Here is a 15,041-nt window from a genome sequence, read left to right on the forward strand (position 1 = left end):
AGGAAGAGGTTTGGTATCTTCATTTAAAGACACACTTATCTGCATATAGATACATTCAAACGTCTGGTGGGATGGGGTAGGAGAATCGGATGACGTACGGTCTGGATGCCTGTGTATCACATTTCAAAAGGTTCACGGTTCTTGAATCAGTTTACAAGGCCCATAACAACATGAGTCCAGGTTATCTCAAGGATCACCTGATCCCTTATATCCCAATCTGATCACCGAGATCTTTGGGGGAGTCTCTGTTGGTGGTCCCCCATGAATGAGATACATGGCTTTTAACTATGAGGAGCTATGTGTTCAATGTAGTGGCGTCAGGCCTGCATAATTTCCTCCCAGGTACCCTCTTTGCTTCAGTTGTAGGACTAAGACTCTTAAAACTAAGGCAGCATTTTAAGGTAGCATTTGGGTTTTGTGATAATTTTTTATTGTTTTATTATCTCATGTTCTGTGGATTGTTTTTCTCTACATTGCTTAGAAACGTGAATAATTAAGTGATATATAAATGTCTTAAATAAAACAAACCTATTTCTGACATAACACTTCTAGTGAGTAGAAACAGAATCCAATTGGAGACTTCCGGTCGGCGCCAGCATTAATGGCGGTCCTTGCTTCGAGCTCCGAAGCAGGACTGCTCCGTGAGTTCGGGTCTGACCCGCTACGGCGAGCGGGGGACCCCTAAAATCACAGGCGCTGAAGCCTGTGAACAAGGAGATTCGGTGGGCACCTTTGCGCCCCCCGGTATCGCGAAAGAGCCTTTTTAAAGGCTCCGGAGTGGCATCGGGTGTGAGCGCGGTGCTGAGGATCGCAACCCAGCTCACGGAGCGAAGCCGCGTCGCCATTGACGGAGAGCGCCGATTCCTTCCTGAAACTACCGATTGGAAACAACACCCGTGAGTAAGAACAATAAATAAAGGGAACGGGACTTTAAAATTTGAGAAGATTTGGCTGAAAACGGGAGAGGCAAAAAATAAGGAAGTCTGCCCCCCGGAGCTACATGATTGACTGAGCAACGAAAAGAGCAAGCTGTGTTTAAAGGGGACGTTTTTATGCTTTTTAAATTGGTTAAACTTGACATCGGAAGAGGACCTCCCCCCCCAACGAGCAGGAGAGGGGGGGAAGAAATTTGACTCAATTTTATCTGCTCAAGGAGATTTGAATGGGAAACCTTCCACTGCCGATACTCTGGCCAGGCTGCCGGGGAAGTGAGCGCCTGAAGTGAGCTGTCAAACTTAATTTGTAGTAAGATTTGTCTGACATAAAATAACGGGACTTTAGCGGACAAAAACTGTAACTTTTTAAACTGCAAAAAGGAGGGTTTGTATTTGGACTTTCGCTTTTGGAACTTTGCATGGCTATTTCTCTCCCTGTTTCTTTGTTACCGCATTGGATACAATGTACTCCCTCTAGAGGCTTAAAAGAGAGACTGTTGCATTGAGACATAAACAGTGGGATTTTCCAGCTGCAACTGTTCCTGTGGGAACGACCTTGAGATATGAGCGGCCCACTGGATGAAATATCAACAAGATCCAAGGCAAAACAGGCTCAGGCTCAAAAGAAAAGAGGCTCCTTGACAGGAGCAACAGCAACACAGGAAAGAACAACAACGGTATCAATGGATTCCATGACACAGGCTCTACTCAAGATAAATGAATCTCTAGAATCGCTTACTAGGCAATCTACAGAGAATTCCAAGAAACTGACGGAATTGACAACAAGATTGGATTTGAACACGACAATTATATCGACAAATACAGATTCTATAAATCGATTAATTCAGGAAAGTGCAGAGACGAGGAAAATAGCCGAAAACGCGAGGACCACGGCCGAGGAAACCAAAGGGAAATTTGTCCCTATTGCAAGGAAGGTACATGAGCATGATGAAGCCCTGGCCCTTATGGAACTTGAGAGGAAAGGCAAGAACTTGAAATTGAGACTGGTACCTGAGGAGGAGGAGGACAAGCTTGGGGAATTTCTTACAGATAAGTTTCAAGAATTTTGGAGTGAAGAGTTGGGAGAAGAGGAAGAGGAATTTACAATAACTACAGCCTTCCGGATTGGAAGAAAGCAAGGCAAGAAGCCAAGGGATTGTTTAATAACTTTTAGATCCAAGGAAGAGAGAGATAAAATATTGAACCTACATTTCCAGAGGGCATTGGTTATCAAAAATTCCCAAATACAGATCTTCAAAGATATTCCCAGATACTTTTTGGAGGTGAGAACACAATTTAAAGACCTAGTCGAAATATTAAAACAAAACAACATTCAATTCAGGTGGGAATTCCCACAAGGACTGTCCTTTAACTTCAAAGGGAAGAAAATTAAAATAAAAACAATTCAAGATAAAGAACACTTTTTGGAGAGAAACCTTGAGGATTTTCAGAAAGGAACTGTAGAGGGGGGAACACTGGACATTACCAACCTATCGTTTGGATTGAACCAAGCACCGACGGACGAGGAACAAGAACTTGGAGCAGTGGGTGGGAAAAGTACCCAATAATAAAAATGTCTCTGCAACTTCTGAGTTGGAACTGTAATGGTCTAAACCATCCCCGAAAAAGAGATCAAGTTTTTCATATATTAAAGAAAGAACAATTAGATATAATTTGCTTGCAAGAAACCCATATTGCCAGGATACACAGGAAACTTTTGATAAATAAGAGATTAGGACTGGAATTTGTTTCCTCGGACAAAGTTAAGAAAAGAGGGGTGGTGATTTATGCCAAGGAAAAATGGGAACCAAAAATGATCTTTAAAGATGATGAAGGAAGATACCTGGCAGTAGAAATTCAAATACAAGGAGAAAAGATCTTAATTGTTGGAGTTTATGCACCCAATGAGGGGAAGGCAGAGTTCTTCAAGAAGTTGCATGAGACCTTAATGGACTTTATGGATCTTAAAATTATAATGATGGGAGATTTTAACGGAGTTGTCTCCACAAACATGGACAAGGCACAAAGAGAAGTAATATCTAAGGATGGGAGACTACCAAAGACCTTTTTCGAACTCACTGACACCATGGACTTGATCGACATCTGGAGAACTAGGAACCCTCTGGAAAGAGAGGGAACCTTCTTCTCGGAAGCAAAAATGACCTGGACCAGAATTGATCAAATTTGGATTTCTAGCAGTCTGGCACCAAGAGTGAAAAAAACAGAAATCTGCACAAAAACCTGCTCCGACCATAATGCAGTCAAGATGGAAATGAAATTAACAACGGCTGGAACCTTCAGATGGAGAATGAATGACACCCTATTTAGAGATGAAGAAATCTATCATAAGGCCCAAAAAATATTGAAGGATTACTTTGAGATAAATTTGAGAACTGAGGTTGAAAAAAGAATAGTATGGGACGCAAGTAAGGCCGTGATGCGTGGATTCCTAATTCAGCAAAATTCTATAAAAAGGAAGAAACAAAATGAAAAGAAGGAAAAAATTTTGAACCAGATAAAGGAAGGAGAAAAGAAACTGAGATCTAAGCCGAAGTCTCATGAGATTTTAAGAGAAATAAAGTACCATCAGACCCAATATATGGAATTGATGAATCAGGAAATAGAATGGAAGATAAAGCAAATGAGACAAAGGACATTTGAATCGGCAGATAAATGTGGGAAACTGCTGTCAGGGCAACTGAAAAAGAGGCAAAAGTTAAATACGGTGACATCCCTGGAAATAGATGGGAAAATTATCAACAAACCAAATGAAATAAGCAACTGTTTTCAAAGTTTCTTCAAAAAACTTTACGCACAAGGGCCTACAAATGAACAAGAAATAGAAGAATTCGTCAAAAAATATGGACTATCAAAGATTTCAGAACAAAATAAAAGGATTTTGAATGAAAAAAATCACAGAACAAGAAATAGAGGGTGCCATCCAGAATACGAAATTGGGGAAATCGCCAGGACCAGATGGTTTGACTGCAAAATACTACAAAGATCTTAAAGAATGGCTAATACAGCCATTGAAGGAAGTATGTAACCAGATATTAGAGGGGGCAAAGGCTCCTGAATCGTGGAAAGACGCATTTATCTCACTTATACCGAAGACAGAAACTGAGAAACATCAAGTTAAGAACTACCGCCCTATATCACTCTTGAATGTGGATTATAAAATTTTTGCAGATGTTTTAGCAAAAAGATTTAAGAGAGTTTTGATGGAGGAGATTCATAAGAACCAAACAGGCTTTCTCCCAGGGAGACATATGTCAGAAAATGTGAGGAACATTATAGATATTTTAGAGATGCTAGAGGTGGACATTAATAGGAAGGCAGTTCTGATCTTTGTGGACGCGGAGAAGGCCTTTGACAATATTTCTTGGAAATTTATGAAAAAGAATCTCCATGGGATGGGGGTAGGCCAAGGGTTTGAAAACGGTATAGGTGCAATATATTCTGAACAAAGAGCGAAATTAATTGTGAACAATGTGGTAATGGATGAGATACCAATAGAGAAAGGTACACGACAGGGATGCCCTATATCCCCTTTACTGTTTATATCGGTCCTGGAGGTTTTATTAAACATGATTAGGAAGGACCAGCTGGTAAAAGGAATACAGGTCGGATCCAAACAATACAAGTTAAGGGCATTTGCAGATGACTTAGTGCTAACTTTGCAACAGCCAGAAGCTAGTACAAAAAGAGTTTTAGAATTAATGGAGATATTCGGCCAGGTCGCAGGATTTAAATTGAACAAACAGAAAACAAAGGTGCTGGAAAAAAATCTAACAAAAGAGGAGAAAGATAGGTTTCAAAGTGAAACTGGGTTGGAAATAGAAAAAAAGGTTAAGTACCTGGGGGTAAATCTGACATCAAAAAATGTGAACCTATTTAAAGACAACTATGAAAAATGTTGGACAGAAGTTAAGAAAGATTTAGACATATGGTCTAGGTTGAAACTTTCCTTGTTAGGCCGAATTGCTGTTATCAAGATGAATGTATTGCCAAGAATGTTGTTTTTATTTCAGACGCTACAGATTCTAGACAAAATGGACTGTTTCAAGAGGTGGCAGAAAGATATATCTAAATTTGTCTGGCAGGGCAAAAAGCCCAGAATAAAATTTAAGATTTTAACCGATGCAAAAGAAAGAGGGGGCTTTGCACTGCCAGACTTAAGATTTTATTATGAATCAGCAGCCTTTTGCTGGTTGAAGCAATGGCTACTTCTTGAAGATACAGACATTCTTGATCTGGAAGGATATGACAATAGTTTTGGTTGGCATGCATATTTGTGGTATGACAAGGTAAAGGTGTATAAAAGTTTTAAGAACCATATTGTCAGGAAAGCATTGTATAATGTTTGGAATAGATATAAGGATTTATTGGAAAGTAAAACTCCTAGGTGGTTGTCACCAATGGAAGCGAAAGCAGTGAAAAAAATTAATATGGACTCTAATTGGCCTAAGTACTGTGAAATTTTAGAATATGATGGTGAAAGACTGAAGCTACAAAGTTTTGAGAAGCTAAAGCATAAAGTTCGAGACTGGTTACACTACCGTCAGATAAATGAGATGTTTAAGCAGGACAGGAAACTTGGTTTTCAGAAGGAGAGGTCAAAGTTAGAAACAGAATTGCTAGAATCCAATACTAAAAACTTATCTAAAATGTATAATTTGCTGCTGAAATGGAATACACAGGATGAAACAGTGAAATCAGCTATGATTAAATGGGCACAGGACATTGGTCATGACATTATGTTTGACGACTGGGAACAGTTATGGACCACCGGTGTTAAATTTACGGCATGTAATGCCCTGAAAGAGAATATAATGAAAATGATCTATAGGTGGTACATGACCCCAGTCAAACTTGCAAAGATTTACCATCTGCCCAATAATAAATGCTGGAAATGTAATGAAGCTGAAGGTACCTTCTACCATCTTTGGTGGACCTGCCCAAAGATTAAGGCCTACTGGGAAATGATCTATAATGAAATTAAGAAAGTCCTTAAGTGGACATTTGTAAAGAAACCGGAGGCTTTTCTCTTGGGCATGGTCGGCCAATTGGTATCAAAGAAGGATAAGACATTCTTCATGTATGCAACCACGGCAGCAAGAATCCTGTTGGCAAAGTATTGGAAGATGAAAGAATTACCTACTCTGGAAGAATGGCAATCGAAGGTGATGGAATATATGGGACTGGCAGAGATGACCGGCAGAATCCGTGACCAGAGGAAAGAGACAGTGGAGGAGGACTGGAGGAAATTTAAAACATATCTAAAAAATTACTGTAAAATTGTGGATTGATAAGATGTTAAGGGGTAGGAAATAAAGAACTACAGCTGTAAATTTTAAACTTTAAGGAAATTCAAAAGGGGTTTAACTAAAGACTGATTGATGAGTTGCTCGAAAAATGGTAAAACAAGGATGTGGCGAAGGGAAGGCATGGGGAAGTCGATTTTTGTTGTTTGTTTTTGATGTTTGTGTTTGTTTTGTATTGTTATTAATATGTGTAAAAACTAATAAAAATATTTTTTTTTTTTAAAAAGAAACAGAATCCAATTCAACAGTAGCATGTTATAAGTAAAATACGTATAGTGTCACTCATTCTAAGGAGATAAACATACAAATAGCTGGCGAGTGTCATATTTAAATATAGGATTATTGTTTTGTCTGTCAATGAACAGATTCTAGGAGCAACACAGCCAAAAACTAACCATACATGCTTTTACTTGGACAAGCACATTTCTGTTTACTATTTAGAGAAAAGAGCAAACAAAAACTTTCACAGTGAAAAGTAAAATACCTGCGAAGATAAAAGGTATCACTTTCCTGTGTCTGAATGGATTGTGTTTAGAAGAGATGAGCCGTTAAGCCGAGACATGATATAGATTTTTGACTGTTGTTCTAGAGAAGGAAAGCATTTTTTTCTCTCCTGAAGAATTCTGCACAGGTGACTGGCAGGAGTAAAGAAACCCTTTTATCAAAGATCAAAGCAGAGTTTTCTTCTTCGCCGCCACTGTCTTATAATCTCTCCATCACTCACAGCTCTTTGTGTCACTTCTGTTTGGTTCAGACTACTAAAAACTGGAGCTGTGCGTAAAAGGCCTGTTGAAATACTTCACCCAGTTTGTGCACAGAGAAATTTGGAAGACCATTTCAGTGAATTTCTCCAGTAGTTTTCTCAGGGCAGACTGGCCGCCATCTTGGACCCTCCACAAGACCTAGCTTTGTTGTGGGACACTGAGCAGGAGGGAGCCACCAGACAAAAAATAACAGAGAATGTTTAGAGAAAATACTGCAGAGGGACCTTTTTCTTTGTGCGTGAGAAAAATACTGTCACACAGCAACAGGGATACTATCCTCCAAGAAATCCATAGTTTCAATACTCTCAGCATCTACATCTGTAGCTTCTTTATGATGGTAACATGGCTACAACATGGTCTGATCCATGCCTCACATTGCCCAGAAGCATGGGTCTGGAGTTGAATATATGCACTGCCTACTTTCTGCATTAAGGGTTGAGACCAAGGAACCTGATTCTGCCACTGAGCAGTTGTTTCTCTCAGATCTCCACCTGTCCTTCCCCTCCCCCCGGCAAGATCTGGGCAAGTAAATGCTCCCAGAATTCCCCGTTACAAGAAGGAGATGAGAGATTCAGGAATCCCACCAGTTCGTTCTGAAGTAAAAACTGAGGACCTGTGCAATTTCATACCATCCTTTTTCCTAATGATGTTCATTACTTGTTATCTTAGGCTTCCATTGCTTGACATCCTCCTTCCTTCCTTCCTTCCTTCCTTCCTTCCTTCCTTCCTTCCTTCCTTCCTTCCTTCCTTCCTTCCTTCCTTCCTTCCTCTACCATCTTCTTTCAACTCTGTTTCATCTTCCTGGCTCTGCCTTTTAAAATTCCATTTTGAAACCTACCTGTCTGCCTGTTTTCCCTCTTGAACGCTCATTTGTACTAATCCCTCATCTTGCCTCATACTCTATTTGCCTTCGAATATACAATTTAGGTGTCTTGCGTGCCGAGTGCCAACAAACTATGCCTCTTGTACTAATTTTGTTTTCCTTTAGGACAAATGTAATTGCTAGTTTGTCCACACCAGCATCCACTTTATTGCTACTTCTCTTGGTTGAATTCCTCCAGGATATTATAAACACACTGAGAGAAAATGATTCATAACACAAATTCACTTTCTCAAAAAAAAGAATCTGCATAGCTATTGCCCAAAATTTCACTACCAAACATTTGCTAATTTCATACTGTGTCGTTATAGGGTGCAGTCAGTAAGCATCACTGAACTAAGTTGTATATGGATGGAGCTAGGAATTTCCTGTTACAGCCATGACCTGTTTAAGAGAGGCAATAGAGTTGTCTTGCCTACTGACAATACTGTTCTCTTAAGCCAGGCAGCTCTCCAGATGTTTTGGGACTACAATTCCCATCATCCCTGACCACTGGTCCTGCTAGCTAGGGATGATGGGAGTTGTAGTCCGAAAACATCTGGAGGGCTGAGTTTGGGGGTGCCTGACTTAAGCCTTCCATTATATACTGCAGTTGTAACTGGATACCCCTTAATGGATCACTGCCTTGCCGTGGCGAAGGGGCTTGAATAACTCAGAGAAGCCATGAACTATGCCGTGCAGGGTCACCCAAGATGAACAGGTCATAGTGGAGAGTTTTGACCAAACGTGATCCACCTGGAGCAGGAACCGGCAAGCCACTCCAGTATCCCTACCAAGAAAAATCCATGTACAAAGACAACACAGGAGTGCCTGGTCCATGGGGTCACAAGAGTCGGACATGACTAAATGACTAAACAACAACAACAACTGGATATACAGTTTGAATTGTTTAAATTGGACAGATGGATTGCCACAGATGCTTTGGGGGGGTCTCTTCAAACTTTATGATTCTATGATCTGCACTAGGCATTTAAAGCCATGTCAGGACAATTTGAACAGTCATGGTTTCCTGAAAAGTATCCTGGGAACAGCCGTTTGGTTTAAAATGCTGAGCGAGTTGATCCCTATTCCCCTCCAAGGGCTGCAATTCCCATAGTGGTTTCACAGTTAATCCCTCTTCACAGGGCACTCTGGAAATGGTAGCTCTGTGAAGAGAATAGAGGTCTCCTAACATGCTTTGGGGGGTCTGAGGTTTCTTTCTCCTGTTCTACAAGCATCTGGTAGGTCATTGTTGAAGGGAGTACGCTGCATCAGATGGGACTTTGTTCTGATCCAGCAATGCAAGTTTTACCTTCTTATGTAAGGGAATAAAATGGCAAAGGATCAAAGGCAGAATACAGAGGAGGAAGGTTACACAAAAAGCCGGCGTTTAGAGGATTTCATAGAGGACAGTCTTTCCAACAATATTTCATTAACGATTGTACAGATTCACTGACATTTTGTTTCAAATGTGTCTTACAAAGGACCTAAAGCATGAGAAGCAACTTCTGAGCACCAAAAAGATGAGTTGAAGAAAGTGCCCTAATCAAACCTTTCATTGTTCTCACAAAAGACACCAGAATGGGGACAGCACTTTCATTCCTCTTTTGGAAAGAGGCTGTGCTAAGTATTTTCAATTCCACTGAGAAAGCAAGAAACAAGGCGGGGGGGGGGGGGAATGCAGTCCTGCTTTAAAAAGGAAAAATAATAATAATCAGCAAATCTCAAGGTGAATCAGATTTAAAAGCTCCAAAAATGGACACTGCTATTCCGGATTGGAATAAAAAGTTATGTAACTGACTTTTTAATATTGAAAAATACTGGGGTACATTTTTAGCTCAGTGGGAACCATATAACACCTTGGGGGTTTTTAGTGCCATTTTGTTAAGGCTGAAGTTCCTAAACACATTTACTTGAATGCTATATTCCACTGGGATTAAAGGTAAAGGGACCCCTGACCATTAGGTCCAGTCGTGGCCGACTCTGGGGTTGTGGCGCTCATCTTGCTTTAGTGGCCGAGGGAGCCGGCATACAGCTTCAGGGTTATGTGGCCAGCATGACTAAGCAGTTTCTTGTGAACCAGAGCAGCGCACGGAAACAGCGTTTACCTTCCTGCTGGAGCAGTACCTATTTATCTACTTGTACTTTGATGTGCTTTCGAACTGCTAGGTTGGCAGGAGCAGGGACCGAGCAGTGGGAGCTCACCCTGTCGCGGGGATTCGAACTGCTGACCTTCTGATAAACAAGCCCTAGGCTCTGTGGTTTAACCCACAGCGTCAGTGGGGTTTTATTTCCAAGATGCAGTATAAGCCTATGCATATCTATTCAGAAGTATATCACAGTGAATTCAGTGGGGCTTGCTCATAGATAAGTGAGTCTAGGGTTGCAGATGGGTAAATGCATTAAGGATAAATATATGAAACTCAACTCTTCAGATCACATTTTAAGATTGACATCAACTGAACGTGTTTTGTACAATTTGCTAAATTACTTGGTCTTTTCCAGAAGACAGACTTTGTGAAACCCTTCCTAGCTATGTGTGCTCAATCCATTACATGTGGAAGCATGCATATGTCTTCAAAAATAAGCAGTCCAAAAGCATGAATGTATTTTCTGTAAATAGACTTTGCTAAACCCTCCATTATCTATCTGCTGTCAATCCATTACATGTGTGCGCTTGCATATGTCTTTTTTTAAAAAAATCGTAAGAACTGCCAGGCTCACCTGTTCCCACCTCCTCCTCTGGCACAGCTGCAAAAATAATACTGCCAAGCAGAAGCTTCTATGTTCATATAGCAGCTTGCCATACTGTACAAACCTATGCAAACTGTGCTTAAACACAACTATGCTTAGTGGAAACAAGCTATCTTCAAACCATAGTTAATGAAGTTGGCTTGCTTCACTAAACATAGTTAAAATTAACCATAGTTGAGTGTTTGAATGACGCGCTAAACTGTGGTTAATCTAAAAGTCAAAGCTTCCAGTCCTTCCCTCATGGTCACACAGGAAGAGGCATGGGGTACACAAGCTCAGGGGGAGACTGGGCTTGTTCACAAATGTAGCTAAGGGACCTGTCCTACAGCTTCATAGGCAAGCTACACAGGATTCATCACTCATATAGAGTCAGCACATGAGCACCGTGATGCTGCAACGAGGCTTCAAATAAATGAAATCCAGCACTGTGTTATTATTGGTGGCATGCCACTATAATCTCTCTTAAGAAGTGATGGCTCACTTATTTCAAAGCAAGTTACCATCAAAAACTAGGGGTGTGGGTTTTTCTTTTAAATAATAAAAGTTTACCAAATTAAATGTATTTTCCAAAGGGAAGATGAAAAAAGAGCTGCAGAGGTGATTTTCCACCTGCACACTCTTCAGATAACTTCTGCTTTTAATTTTTAACAAGATGGATAATTATTCTCTCTTACCTGCCCACCATAGTAAAACTCTTCTGAGTCATTATCTCCTTCTGAATCTTCTTCAACCGCACTACTGTGCCTTGATTCCTGCTTAAAAGAAAAGCAGATGAACTGAGTAAACTTGAAATACAGCTTTTTTTACCTTCCTCTTCTTCAACTATTGGAAGCTTGTGCAGCACTAGCTAATTCTGAGCAATGAGCCAGAAAGTCCCTGGTTTGAATGATACCTCTGCCATGAATTCATTAGGAAGCTTTAGGTAAGCCCTTCTATCACAGCCCTCTAAGACTTCCCCTATGGCCCTCAGGACTCCCTCTAACCTTGCTTCACATCCTTATTGAGTGGTTTCTTAGCCTGGCTAGAATACATCCTTGCGCAGGAATTTAACCTTAATTATTTACAATTTTTGTTTAACCCACAAGAAAGAAGGGCTTTTTCACTAGCTAGGTTCAATTCTAATCCTTCTAACCTCCTTTGCGGTAGGTTTGCGGGTATGGCAGAAGGAGATAGGATCTGCCCATGTGACGCCCACATGGTGGAAACTCTAGCTCACATGGCCCTTAAATGTAAAATGTATGATGAAGTCCGCCCACAATTTTTAGACCATCTATGTATTCCAACATGGAAACCAGAGATGGAGGTTATACACTTCTTATTAAGGGGAGAGACCAGGAGCTCACCAAGACCGTAGCTAAGTTCCTCTATTTGATTTTTTTGTCACCTAAGTACGCTACAGGATCCTGCCCTTGCTAGAGACCCACAGAGATGAAATAGGTTGCCCTCCTCTTCTTCCCTTTGGTAAATGACTGTACTGTTGAAATGGCGACAAGATCGCACTAGCTTATTTATTCTGAATGTTTGTAAGTGATGCCAATAAAGGTTTGATGATGATGAATACATCCTTTAATAATGCTATGGGATGGAAGTTGGGGGAAGAGGAAGCTGACCTGTGGTACAAAGGTAACACTGCATTTATTGTTCCACCCACTTTTGCATCTGACTCTGCTTGCTATATGGTCCCTGGAAGGTTGCCTGGGAATTAATGTGGACCTTGGGCTGAGAAAAGGTTGCACACTCCTAATCTACAATATGGGCTGTGTGTGTGAGAGAGAGGAATAATAATATTGCCAATTTGCAGGGTGGTTGAAGAATCACAGCTATGAATGTGACGTGCTCTGAACACTTGAAAGAGCTACGCAAAAGTGAAGTGTTGTTACTAAAAAGAAACAAGTCTCTACCAAAGCTGGGTCATTGCCGCACTCACCTTAGGCCTCAGAGTATCCCATGTAAAATGGTCGGCCTCAAGGAGGTCAGCAGGAGCTTAGCCAAAGGAAACACCAAACTACCTGACAATGTCATCACACAGGGTGGCACACTGACCCAGGCACTAGGCCATTATTAGCTGTGAATACATTCTTGGAGATTCTCTGAAGCAGTAAAGAGATATCCCAATTTATATAGTTCACAAGTGTGACTGTGTACACAAGTGTGACTGTAAATGGTGCATGGCCCAGGTTGAATGCACAAGATCTCTATATGATCACAACAGCCTAGAAAGTATATGGAAATGGGTGCTGGCTTCCTGTGTGTAAAATGGAACATACCAGATATTAGAGAACCTACCTAAGCAATGTAAAATGCTCATTAACTTCAGTGCAGTGACTGCAGTGTCCATTACATTCTAAATATCAGAGAATCTACATGAAAATAAATGTATAAAGCAACTCTTTGGGCTCCTTTTCTATCTGTAGTAACTGTGTCAGCTCCTGTTTAATGAAGAATTGTTTGACCAATCTAAGGCAAGTCCAAATCACATTCAGTATACTCATTCATACTAGTTTCTCTCTCTCTCCTTTCCTTCTCTCTCTCTCTCTCTCCCTCTCCTCTCCTCTTTCCATGCACAACTGTGTGTACTATTTTAATTTATTTTTTGATCCAGTGAATTAGCCTTAAGTCATTACTACGTACTAACAGTGACTTGTAACATATGCAGCCAAGGTTCACAAAATAAATAAATCCTGGGCATCTAAATACCGGTACTTGGTGCTGGCCCCTAAGCATTTTAGCATTTTTCCATTCTTGCAAAACTGTTGTCTAAATGTACAATTCAGACACTGAGAAACTTAAAATAGTTTCCCAACTCTTCATGCAATAGACTGTCCTGGAGGAACCCTTCACATAATAGCATGCTTCGTTCATTTCTCTATTTGGAGGAAATTTCAGCATTTGAATAATCAGAAGGTTGCAGAACCAGGAGGACAGCTATTTAAACAAAGATCTATAAACACTGAGCTACACAGAGGACACATAGCAGGTAACTAGCAATGTCATATCCCTGCAGTTTACATAATGGCTATATTACTGTATATATTAGAATCCCATTACCCACATTTCCCTCTTTGATCAAAACCATTTTTGATCTAGGCTATTGTACTTTCTTCATTCATGTCTTGTACACAGGTCTGTAACTGAATGGAAATCAGCTGTGTAACTACCAGAGAGTGAAAGCAAGAGAGATCTGCTCAAAATCACATTCCATTTGCCAGCAATTTCCACAGCTTGTGATTCTAATCTTTTTACAGTTATCTTCAAATTCTTGCTTTACAGTATGTGCTTCATGTACATAGACAGGAAAACTGTACTGCCAAGAAGTATTAAACAACAAGACTCTTTTTTTTTAAGGATCACCCAATTTTCTGGAAAAAATATGCTGATTTAATTTTTTTTCTCCCTATAAGTAACCTTAACGAATGGGGGAAACATGCTGCAACATCTACAGTTCGCTGTAACAAGTAAGCCTTCTCAAATGCATCTTCATCACAGATGATCAAATCATAAAATGGAATAGCATGCTGTGAATGTTAGTGGGCACAACTCTTCCCCAGTTCCCACTGAAATGTGAATTTCACAGCAGCACTGAATTTTATTACAGAGAGAGACCTAATAGATTGCACCCCCTCGGCTAAACTAGGTTTTAAAAAAATCCTTTTCCAGGCTGTTTGGCTTCAAGGTAGTCTCTGCCATGCAACAAGTTGAGACACTTCTAGGAACATAAGGAACTGCTTTATATTGAGTAAGACCACTGACCAAGCAAGGGAAACAGCAGAGAGTCTCTTTATGCAGTTAGATATTTGGAAGATGAAGGTTCCCAAAGCTTGGTGAGAGAACCTTTTGTTCTTTCTTCCCATAGGCCCAGTAAAGGTAAAGGTACCCCTGCCTGTATGGGCCAGTCGTGTCCGACTCTAGGGTTGTGCGCCCATCTCACTTAAGAGGCCAGGGGCCAGCGCTGTCCGGAGACACTTCTGGGTCATGTGGCCAGCGTGATGAAGCTGCTCTGGCGAGCCAGCACCAGCGCAGCACACAGAAACACCATTTACCTTCCCGCTATAAAGCGATACCTATTTATCTACTTGCACTTAAGGGTGCTTTCGAACTGCTAGGTGGGCAGGAGCTGGGACCGAAGGACGGGAGCTCACCCTGCCACAGGGATTCGAACTGCCGAGCATGCGATCGGTAAGCCCTAGGCACTGAGGTTTTACCCACAGCGCCACCCGTGTCCCATAGGCCCAGTAGTGCTTTCTTATTTCAACCTGTTTCCACAGCCTTAAAATCCCTCTTCCCCCTGCCACCTACTTGATGTAGTGTGTGCAAATCAGTTGGTTGCCAGCATTAAAATCAATACAAGTAAAACAAAACAAAACAAAAAACAGCTCTCTGAACATGTTCAAAATCTTGTTTTCCC

The 15,041-nt window shown here is 40.8% G+C and overlaps 1 protein-coding gene across 6 annotated transcripts in view; it reads right to left on the reverse strand.

Annotated features, from left to right (window-relative positions):
- PARP8 (poly(ADP-ribose) polymerase family member 8) overlaps positions 1-15,041 on the reverse strand; it is a 173,379-nt gene that overhangs the window by 65,210 nt on the left and 93,128 nt on the right. For 3 of the 6 annotated variants that reach the window (XM_081929646.1, XM_081929648.1, XM_081929650.1), the window contains one exon: positions 11,311-11,391. In XM_081929646.1, coding sequence (XP_081785772.1) covers positions 11,311-11,391 — 81 coding nt within the window. The remainder of the gene's footprint in view (positions 1-11,310; positions 11,392-15,041) is intronic. The other 3 variants (XM_081929647.1, XM_081929651.1, XM_081929649.1) reach the window with 1 other exon arrangement.

The sequence above is a fragment of the Podarcis melisellensis genome (genome assembly GCF_964234715.1).
Source record: "Podarcis melisellensis genome assembly, chromosome: 11".
Lineage (NCBI taxonomy): Eukaryota > Metazoa > Chordata > Lepidosauria > Squamata > Lacertidae > Podarcis > Podarcis melisellensis.